At 38.8% G+C, this 10,922-nt stretch overlaps 1 protein-coding gene across 1 annotated transcript; it reads right to left on the bottom strand.

The window, feature by feature from the left end:
- Positions 1–1,821: 1,821 nt before the first annotated feature.
- LOC306670371 (magnesium transporter NIPA3-like) lies at positions 1,822–4,377 on the bottom strand (the record flags this gene model as incomplete). Its single annotated transcript, XM_079155069.1, has 2 exons — positions 1,822–3,803; positions 4,339–4,377. The coding sequence occupies 2 exons, from the start codon at positions 4,375–4,377 to the stop codon at positions 2,589–2,591; spliced, it is 1,254 nt and encodes a 417-aa protein (XP_079011195.1). The 3' UTR covers positions 1,822–2,588.
- Between the last annotated feature and the right edge of the window lie 6,545 nt (positions 4,378–10,922).

Genomic DNA, 10,922 nt, shown 5'->3' with positions numbered 1-10,922 from the left:
AGCAGAATGATTACCTTTCTTGAATCATATAGAGTGGAAAAGTGTGCTCTTTTCCTATGGTTCTTTTCCTTTTTGCCATCATGGTATCAAGAATGGAAAAGCCTTTTAGTTTAAGTCCATCCCATTTATTGATTCTTGCTTTGGTTTTTTATGCTTTGGGAGTCTTGTTAAGGAAGTTTGGTCCTAAGCCAACATGATGAAGATTCGGGCCTACTTTGTCTTCTATTTGGTACAGGGTCTCTGGTCTAATTCCTAAGTCCTTGATCCATGTTGAGTTGAGTTTTGTGCAGAGTAAGAGATAGAGGTTTTGTTTCATTTACTGCTTATGGAAGACCAGTTTTTCCAGCACCATTTGTTGAACAGGTTACCTTTTCTCCATTATGTGTTTTTGGCACCTTTGTCTAGTATGAGACAACTGTATTTATGTGAATTTGTCTCTGTGTCCTCTATTTTGTACCATTGGTCTACCTGTCTATTTTGGTGTCAATACCATGTGGTTGTTGTTACTATTGCTCTGTACTATAGTTTAAGGTCTGGTATGCCCTTCAACAGATGAGTGGATAAAGAAACTTTGGTATATATACACAATAAAATATTATTCAGCCATCAAGAAGAATAATATCATGGCATTTGCAGATAAATGGATGCAATTGGAGAATATCATGCTAAGTGAAATAAGCCAATCCAAGAAAACCAAAGGCCAAATGTTTTCCCTGATAAGTGGATGATGATATATAATAGGGGTGGGGGGTGGGGAGGGTGAGAGAAGAATGGAGGAACTTTAGATTATGTAGAAGGATATGAGAGGAAGGGGGAAAATGAAAAATGGTGGAATGAGACAGACATAATTACCCTATTTACATGTATGATTACACGAATGGTAGGAATCTATTTCATGTACAACCATAGGAATGAAAAGATGTACCCCATTTGTGTACAATGAATCAAAATGCAGTCTGTAAAAAATAAAGAAAAAAAAAAAAGAATGGAAAAGCCACTCAAGTTAAAGAAATTTTCAGGCCTTTATTACCATAACTGGGATATGGGATATGGGATATTCTGTTTGTGTTTTCATCAAAATATACCTATATATCCATTTCTTTTTTTCAGATCAAATTCATTGCTGCCACCTATATTTTTTTTTTTTTTTTTAAATCCAGTCAACCTAAAACTTTATTTTCAAATGCAACTTTTTGGTCAGGGTTTCTGTTCTGTTTTCAGAGAAATCAGTTTAGTTTAGAACTAATAGAGGCAATGTCTTTTCCATAAATCGAGAACTGAGGAGAAATCTGTCTATAAACACTAAAGACAACCCAAAACATTATTTCTGTCATGAATCTGGAATGAGATGGGAAAATTGAATGAAAGTTTTACTGCGCAAAAAATATTCCCTGCAGTAGCTTCTGAGGTCTTCCTGATTTTCCAGCAAGTTCACTCTCCCTTCTGTTTTCCCAAAACACTTATCAATAAGCTGCATGGAAAACATGGTCAGGATGAATTTAGCAGAAAAAGCAGTCTAGTACTTGTGGTAGGATAGGCCTATTTTGAGAAGTTAGTAACTGATCACAATTTCCTAACTAAGGGTGAAAGTACCAAATTTCAAGAGAACCATTAGCATAATTTCTTCCATTTTTTTTTGAAAAGATTTTTTTAGTTGTTTTTAAAACAGCCTAAAACTCACCTTTTAGGATAAAACATCATAGAAAAATTGAAGGCACAATGTAATCCTAAAATAACATAGATTTTTACAAAAAAAATTTGTTGTCAATACAAAAATAACCTTTGGAAAATAATTAAAGAAAGTAACAAAATGAACATAAGTCACTCCAAAGCTGACTTTACTTTTACTTCTCCAGAAAGTCTATTTTGTCATTTGTCATCAGGGTCTCTGTTAAAAGAATCTGTGGAAATGATCATTTTCGTTTTTATGTGAAAAGAAAAAAAATTTCTTTTACCAGAGGTCTCAAGTATCCTCCTCCTTCCTACAGTCTTCCCTTTTTAATGGTAATGAAGTCCTTATGACATTCGAAAAAAATTGCAATTCATAAGCTCTTCTTTGCCGGGGGGGTGTCTTGTGCATTTTAGCTTAGGTAGGAAAGGAGTCCAAAGCAGGCCTCTCTTTTTCTGTAATACTTTGCCCATTTGCTATCCAGTTTTAAAAGAAGACAGTTTCAGAAGGGAGGTCAGAGCACCAGAGTTCTCTCAGTTTTAATAATTTGAGATTATGATTCATCAGAGCCTGGTGATTGGTACTCCGCTTATCAGAATACAGTTAATTTTATGAATTACTGTGAATCTAAGAGTAGTTACCAAAGAAATGAAGAGCCACCTGGCAGAGCCAAATCTATTGTGACCAGAAGAAAAAAGATTATTCTGAGACAAACATGACCCCTTGACTTCTTTTAGGCTTAAGGGATATTTCAAAGTTCGCAGAAGTGAAAAGTCTTTGGGAGGATATCAGATCTTGACTTTTAAATTTGATGGAATGTGGACTTACATCTAAGGTATTGGAACTTTAATATTAACTCCCCCAGAATAAGAGAATAAGTCTTCTTTCTTCTCTTTGAATGTCTAATGTTGGTTACAATTCAGGTTTTATGGTGACTTTGATTTTCAGTCCTGCTAAACAAGGTAACATCATCATCATATCCTGGGGTTGAACTTTCTATGTTCTCTAGTAAAACATAACTGTTCTCGCTGCCATTTGGAGAAAGGATTTCTTTCTTAGCAGAGGATGTCAGTTCACTCCAGGTAATGTCAGTATTTTTAAAAGCATGTAGAAGGAAGATACCATTGATAATGGTGAAGAACCCACTCAGGGTCCCAATGATATCTCCAGCGTTCATGCCATACCACTCCTGGAATAAGATGGCGGAGCAAGTCACTACCATGGAGGTGAAGAACACATAATAGATGGGGGTCACCAGAGATGTATTAAAAATGTCCAGTGCTTTGTTGAGATAGTTAATCTGTGTAGTCACTGAAAGCACAAGTACAGCCAGCAAAACAAAGACCAGCGGATTCTTGTAAACTGGCTTCCATTCTAATAGTTCCTTAATGGCAATTCCCAGGCCCTTGACAGAAGAAACCGAAAATGCTCCAATCAGAGAACAGACTGAAATGTAGACCAATATATTGGTCTGTCCCTTCTTGGGGGCCACAATCAAAATGAGCACCAAGGAGATCACAGTTATGATCACAGCAAAGGAAATAAATCCTGGGTCTCTCAATTTCATTTCCATTTCATGCAAAGAAGTGACTTCCTCTTCTTGTGGGGCATGGATAACCATCACGGTTGACCCCAATATACTTAATATGCAGCCCATTTTCCCATGAATGTTCAAATGCTCATTTAAAAAATAGGAAGACAAGATTGCACTTATAAGAACACTCAGAGCTCCCAGTGGGGTGACCAAGGTGGCAGGTGCAAATGCATAAGCTGCAAAATTTGCAGCCTCTCCTGCTCCCATTGACAGTAATCCTGCCCACCACAGCCATTCCTTGAGGTAAGAATGTCCACCTTGTCCTGCTCTAATAACACCCTTGTTGGCCAGTTGCAAGAGGCCCTTCTTTTTCAAAATGAAGCTGGAACCAATAAAAATACTAGAACATATGGCCAACACCAAGCCCACATAAAGACTGTATTTGTTTTCTACATTTTCTGAAATGTTCCAGTTGGTTGTGTTGGAATTCAGGTTTCTGTAAAGGACGGAAGAAGCTCGAAACTGTGACACATTTGTGATCTCACACCAAGCCTGGGAGGAGTTCGGACAGACCAGAGACAGCACATAGCCTTGCTTTTGCTGTAGGTAGTCATGAACAGCTATTAACTTTATTGCCTGAGTTTCATTGCATAGGCCTCAATCTTGCTTTTCTTGTTCTTAGGCTTTATTTGAAGTAGGATGCACTTTGTTATTATTCTTGTTCTCTTCAGTCCTGGAAAGATTGCTCTGAATGCCAGCTGCTGTTTCCTCTCCCTTCCTAAACAGATATAGCTTGTGTTGTAGCTGCACTGCCCCATAACAAGGAGAGAAATATTACGATCTTAACAAGCAGTATGGATAGCCTACTGTTGGTAGTTTTATGATTCCTTATATATTTTTTTCTCAGTTTACTTAGTGATCAATTTTATCTTCTTTCAAAGAATCAACTCTTCCCTTCATGGTTTTCTTTACTGATATTAAAATTTTCACTGATTTCTGCTTTGATTTTTTATTGCTTCCTTCTTTTCTATTTTGAGTTTAATTTGCCATTATTTTCCTAGTTTTCAATGTAAAACTTAACTTGATACTGATTTTAAACATTTATTCTCTTCTAATATAAGCATTTAAGGCTAACATTTGCTTCCAAATAGTGCTTTAGCTCCACCCTACACATTTTGTATGTTGTGTTTTTAGTGTCATTTAGTTCAAAATACTTTTAAATTTTCCTGTGATTTCTTCTTTTTTTTTTTTATTTTATTTTATTGTAAACAAATGGGATACATGTTGCCTCTCTCTTTGTACATGGCGCAAAGGCATACCATTTGTGTAATCATAAATCCACATACAATAATGTTGTTTGATTCATTCTGTTATTTTTTCCCCTTCCCCCCACCCCTCCCATCCCTCTTTACCCTCTATACAGTACTTTCTTCCTCCATACTTGCCCCCCTCCCTAACCCTAACTCTAACCCTAACACTAACCCTTCCCTCCCCCCCATTATGTGTCATCCTCCACTTATTAGCGATATCATTCGTCCCTTGTCTTTTTGAGATTGGCTTATCTCACTTAGCATGATATTCTCCAATTTCATCCATTTGCCTGCAAATGCCATAATTTTGTTATTCTTTATGGCTGAGTAATATTCCATTGTGTTTATATACCACAGTTTCTTTATCCACTCGTCAATTGAAGGGCATCTAGGTTGGTTCCATAGTCTGGCTATTGTGAATTGAGCAGCTATGAACATTGATGTGGCTGTATCTCTGTAGTATGCTGATTTTAGATCCTTTGGGTATAGGCCAAGGAGTGGGATAGCTGGGTCAAATGGAGGGTCCATTCCAAGTTTTCTAAGGAATCTCCACACTGCTTTCCAGAGTGGCTGCACTAATTTGCAGCCCCACCAGCAATGTATGAGTGTACCTTTCTCCCCACATCCTCGCCAACACCTGTTGCTTGTATTTTTGATAATCGCCATTCTAATTGGGGTGAGATGGAATCTTAGGGTGGTTTTGATTTGCATTTCTCTTATTACTAGAGATGTTGAACATTTTTTCATATGTTTATTGATTGCTTGTACATCTTCTTCTGTGAAGTGTCTGTTCATTTCCTTAGCCCATTTGTCGATTGGATTATTTGTATTCTTGGTGTAGAGTTTTTTGAGTTCTTTATAGATTCTGGAGATTAGTGCTCTCTCTGAAGTATGATTGGCAAAGATATTCTCCCACTCTGTAGGCTCTTTCTTCACATTACTGATAGTTTCCTTTGCTGAGAGAAAGCTTTTTAGTTTGAATCTATCCCAGTTATTGATTCTTGCTTTTATTTCTTGTGCTATGGGAGTCCTGTTGAGGAAGTCTGGTCCTAGGCCGACATGTTGAAGATCGGGACCTACTTTTTCTTCTATAATCTGCAGAGTCTCTGGTCTGATTCCAAGGTCCTTAATCCATTTTGAGTTGAGTTTTGTGCAGGGTGAGAGATATGGGTTTAGTTTCATTCTGTTGCATATGGATTTCCAATTCTCCCAGCACCATTTGTTGAAGAGGCTATCTTTTCTCCATTGCATATTTTTGGCACCTTTGTCTAGTATTAGAAAGTTGTATTTATTTGGGTTTGTGTCCGTGTCCTCTATTCTGTACCATTGATCTACCTGTCTATTTTGGTACCAGTACCATGCCGTCTTTGTTACTATTGCTTTGTAATAAAGTTGAAGTTCGGGTATTGCGATACCCCCTGCTTCATTTTTCCTGCGAAGGATTGCTTTAGCTATTCTGGGTTTCTTATTCTTCCAGATGAATTTCATGATTGCTTGCTCTATTTCTGTAAGGTACGTCATTGGGATTTTAATTGGGATTGCATTGAATCTGTATAGCACTTTTGGAAGTATGGCCATTTTGACGATATTAATTCGGCCTATCCAAGAACATGGGAGATCTTTCCATCTTCTAAGGTTTTCTTCGATTTCTTTCTTTAGTGTTCTGTAGTTCTCATTGTAGAGGTCTTTTACCTCTTTTGTGAGATTGATTCCCAAGTATTTTATTTTTTTCGATGCTATGGTGAATGGGGTGGTTTTCATAATTTCTCTTTCTGAGGATTCCTCACTTATGTATAAAAATGCATTGGATTTATGAGCATTGATCTTGTAACCTGCCACTTTACTGAATTCACTTATGAGTTCTAACAGTTTTCTGGTGGAATTTCCTGGTTCCTCTAAGTATATAATCATATCATCCGCAAATAGGGATAGTTTGAGTTCTTCTTTTCCTATTCGTATTCCTTTAATTTCCTTGGTCTAATTGCTCTGGCTAGAGTCTCAAGAACGATATTGAATAGGAGTGGTGAAAGAGGGCATCCCTGCCTTGTTCCAGTTTTTAGGGGGAATGCTTTCAGTTTTTCACCGTTTAGAATGATATTAGCCATGGGCTTAGCATAGATGGCCTTTACAATGTTAAGGAATGTTCCCACTATCCCTATTTTTTCTAGTGTTTTGAGCATGAAGGGGTGTTGTATTTTATCAAATGCTTTTTCTGCATCTATTGAAATAATCATGTGGTTCTTGACTTTAAGTCTATTGATATGGTGAATTACATTTATTGATTTCCGGATGTTGAACCAACCTTGCATCCCTGGGATAAAACCCACTTGATCGTGGTGCACTATCTTTTTAATATATTTTTGTATGCGATTTGCTAAAATTTTATTGAGAATTTTTGCGTCAATGTTCATTAATGATATTGGTCTGAAATTTTCTTTCCTCGATTTATCTCTGTCTGGCTTGGGTATCAAGGTAATATTGGTTTCATAGAATGAGTTTGGGAGGGTACCCTCCTCTTCTATTTCATGGAATACTTTGAGAAGTATTGGAATGAGCTCTTCTTTAAAGATTTTGTAGAACTCAGCTGAGAACCCGTCTGGTCCTGGACTTTTCTTTGTTGGTAGGCTTTTGATGACCTCTTCTACTTCATTACTTGAAATTGATTTATTTAAATTTTGTATGTCCTCCTCGCTCAATTTAGGCAATTCATATGTCTCTAGAAACCTGTTGATGTCTTCGAAATTTTCTATTTGGTTAGAATATAGATTTTCAAAATAGCTTCTAATTATGTTTTGTATTTCAATCGTGTCTGTTGTGATATTTCCTTGTTCATTCCGAATTTTGGTGATTTGGGTTTTCTCTCGTCTTCTCTTTGTTAGAGTGGCTAAGGGTTTATCAATTTTGTTTATTTTTTCAAAGAACCAACTATTTATTTTGTCAATTTTTTGTATAGTTTCTTTTGTTTCAATTTCGTTGATTTCAGCTCTGAGTTTAACTATTTCCTGTCTTCTACTACTTTTGGTGTTGGTCTGTTCTTCTTTTTCTAGGGCTTTGAGCTGAAGTGTTAGGTTGTTTATTTGTTGATTTTTACTTCTTTTATTAAATGCACTCCATGAAATAAATTTTCCTCTAAGTACTGCTTTCATAGTGTCCCAAAGATTTTGATATGATGTTTCTTTGTTCTCATTTACCTCTAGGAATTTTTTAATTTCCTTCCTAATATCTTCTGTTATCCATTCATCATGTAATAGCATATTGTTTAATCTCCAGGTGTTGGAGTAGCTTCTGTTTTTTACTCTTTCATTTATTTCTAACTTCAAACCATTATGATCTGATAGAATACAAGGTAGTGTCTCTATCTTCTTGTATTTGCTTACATTAGCTTTGTGGCATAATATATGGTCTATTTTAGAGAAGGATCCATGTGCTGCTGAGAAGAAAGTGTATTCGCTCTTGGTTGGATGGTATATTCTATAAATGTCCGTTAAGTCTCAATTGTGTTATTGAGATCTATGGTTTCTTTGTTCAATTTTTGTTTGGAAGATCTGTCCAGTGGTGAGAGAGGCGTGTTAAAATCACCTAGTATTATTGTGTTATGGTCTATTTGGTTGCTGAAATTGAGAAGGATTTGTTTGACATACATGGATGAGCCACTGTTTGGGGCATAGATGTTTATGATTGTTATGTCTTGCTGATTTATGGTTCCCTTAAGCAGTATGTAATGTCCTTCTTTATCCCTTTTGACTAGTTTTGACTTGAAGTCCACCTTATCTGTAATGAGGATGGATACCCCAGCTTTTTTGCTGAGTCCATGTGCATGATATGTTTTCCCCCATCCTTTCACCTTTAGTCTATGTGTATCTCTTTCTACGAGGTGAGTCTCTTGCAGGCAACATATTGTTGGATCTTTCTTTTTGATCCAATCTGCCAGTCTATGTCTTTTGATTGATGAGTTCAGGCCATTAATATTCAGGGTTATTACTGAGATATGATTAGTATTCCCGGTCATTTGGTTCATTTTATTTATTTATTTATTTATTTATTTATTTATTTATTTATTTATTTATTTTGAGACGACTTGGTTCTTCCTTTATTTGACAATTCCTTTAGGATGGTTCCTCCCATTGCTGATTTGTTTCTTTGTTTTTCATCTCTTCCTCATGGAATATTTTGCTGAGAATGTTCTGTAATGCTGGCTTTCTTTTTGTAAATTCTTTTAGCTTTTGTTTATCATGGAAGGATTTTATTTCATCATCAAATTTGAAGGTAAGTTTTGCTGGGTATAAGATTCTTGGTTGGCATCCATTTTCTTTTAGGGCTTGAAAAATGTTGTTCCAGGCCCTTCTAGCTTTTAGGGTCTGGATTGAAAAATCTGCTGATATCCGTATTGGTTTCCCCCTGAATGTAATTTGATTCCTCTCTCTTGCGGTCTTTAAAATTCTGTCTTTATTTTGTATGTTGGGCATTTTCATTATAGTGTGCCTTGGTTTGGGTCTGTTGTAATTTTGTATATTTGGAGTCCTATAAGCCTCTTGTACTTGATCTTCCATTTCATTCTTCAGATTTGGGAAATTTTCTGATAGTATTTCATTGAATAGATTGTTCATTCCTTTGGTCTGTTTCTCTAAGCCTTCCTCAATTCCAATAATTCTCAAATTTGGTCTCTTCATGATATCCCATAGTTCTTGTAGATTCTGTTCATGATTTCTTACCATCTTCTCTGTTTGTTCAACTTTGTTTTCAAGGTTAAATATTTTATCTTCAATGTCTGATGTTCTGTCTTCCAGGTGTTCTATTCTATTGGTTATGCTTTCTATGGAGTTCTTAATTTGGTTTATTGTTTCCTTCATTTCAAGGATTTCTGTTTGTTTTTTTTTCAATATCTCTAACTCTTTATTGAAGTGATCTTTTGCTTCCTGTATTTGCTCTTTTAACTGTTGATTGGTGCGATCATTCAGTGCCTGCATTTGCTCTTGCATCTCGTCATTTGCTTCCCTGAGCATTTTAATTATGTACATTCTGAACTCCCTTTCTGTCATTTCTTCTGCCATGCTGTCGTTGGGTTTCATTGATGTAACATCTAGATTTGTTTGCAGCATTTTCTTTCCTTGTTTTCTCATATTGTTCAGGTATCAGTTGACCGCTGTGATATTGCAGATTTCCTCTATTGTCTTATAATATCCCTGAAGATTTCTATTATATCCCCTCTTAGTCTTCAGTAGCCTGAAATCTTGGAGGAAGTTGATAATGCAGTGCTCCACAAGGGAGCTGACTCCCTAGGGGTGGTGGCCTTCTGGTGGGGTGTATTCCCTGCTAGTGGGTAGAGGTACCTTCACTTGCTGATGAATGGTCATCCAGAAGGGAAGTAGGTTGTGGGCTGATGCAAGACCCGTTTGGGCCTGTGTCTCTGATTTTACGGTCCTTTTGGGAGAACCTCACCCAACAGGGAGGAGTCACCCGGTGGGGAGGTCTCGCTGGTCGGTTTTCCTCCCAGAGGTTCCGTTCAATTCACAACTACCGCCTGGGCTGGGCAGCCTTCTTCTGCAATGATCCCAGGGACCCGGACCTACCTCCTGGGCCTGGAAGCCTCGCCCTTCACAAACGAATCTCCTTCAGCTGCCTCTCCTCAGAGAAGCTGCCTGCAGTCCTGGAGCCTTCGCTCTGCCCCTCAGTTTGTCTGTGGGGCCCTTCCACCAAGAAGCCGTCTAGGACCCTGCTCTGCACTTTTCGCCTGGCTATGCGGCCCCTCCTCTGAGCAGCCACCTGGAGCCCCTTACAATCGCTCCGAGTCCCAGTGACCCGCCACACGCCTTTTCCTCCGGCAGCCACCTGTTGATCCGTGCGGTCCCTCTAAGACCAAGTGACCCACCACGCACCACTTTCTCCACCAGGCAGTCACCCAGAGATCTGGTGCGTCACGAGTCCCAAGAACTCACTGTGCACCTTCTTGTCCCGACTGCCTCCCGTAGCCCTGGTGCAGTCACTTCGAGCCCAAGCACCCCGCCGCGCTCCTCCTCCTTCTCCAGACAACCCCCCTATGTTCAGGAGCGGATGCTCTGGGACCAAACCACTCACCACGCTGTTCCACCGGATAGCCGCCCAGAGCCCTGGCGCAGCTGTTCCAATTCCAAGCGACGTGCCGAGCCCGTATTTCTCCTTCTCCTCTGGGCAGCCCCCTGTGTTCAGGGGTGGTCACGTTCAGTCCAAACAGCTCACCAAGCACCTTCTCCTTTGGGCAGCCTCCCAGAGCGCGGGTGGGTTGCGCCGAGTCCAAGCGCTGTGGTGAACAGCCACCTCTTCAATGCTCCCAGCTGTCTGCGGTCACTGCTCCGGCGGGGGGAGGGGCGCCTCGCCGGCAGTTCTACTTTGCAAAGATCCCTGCTTTCGGGGCTACCGCCCTGTCCCGGGG

This window comes from Sciurus vulgaris (assembly GCF_902686455.1).
Source record: "Sciurus vulgaris genome assembly, chromosome: 10".
Taxonomy (NCBI): Eukaryota; Metazoa; Chordata; class Mammalia; order Rodentia; family Sciuridae; genus Sciurus; species Sciurus vulgaris.
Note: the sequence above shows the minus strand (reverse complement) of the source record. Positions and strands in the feature narration are given on the sequence as shown.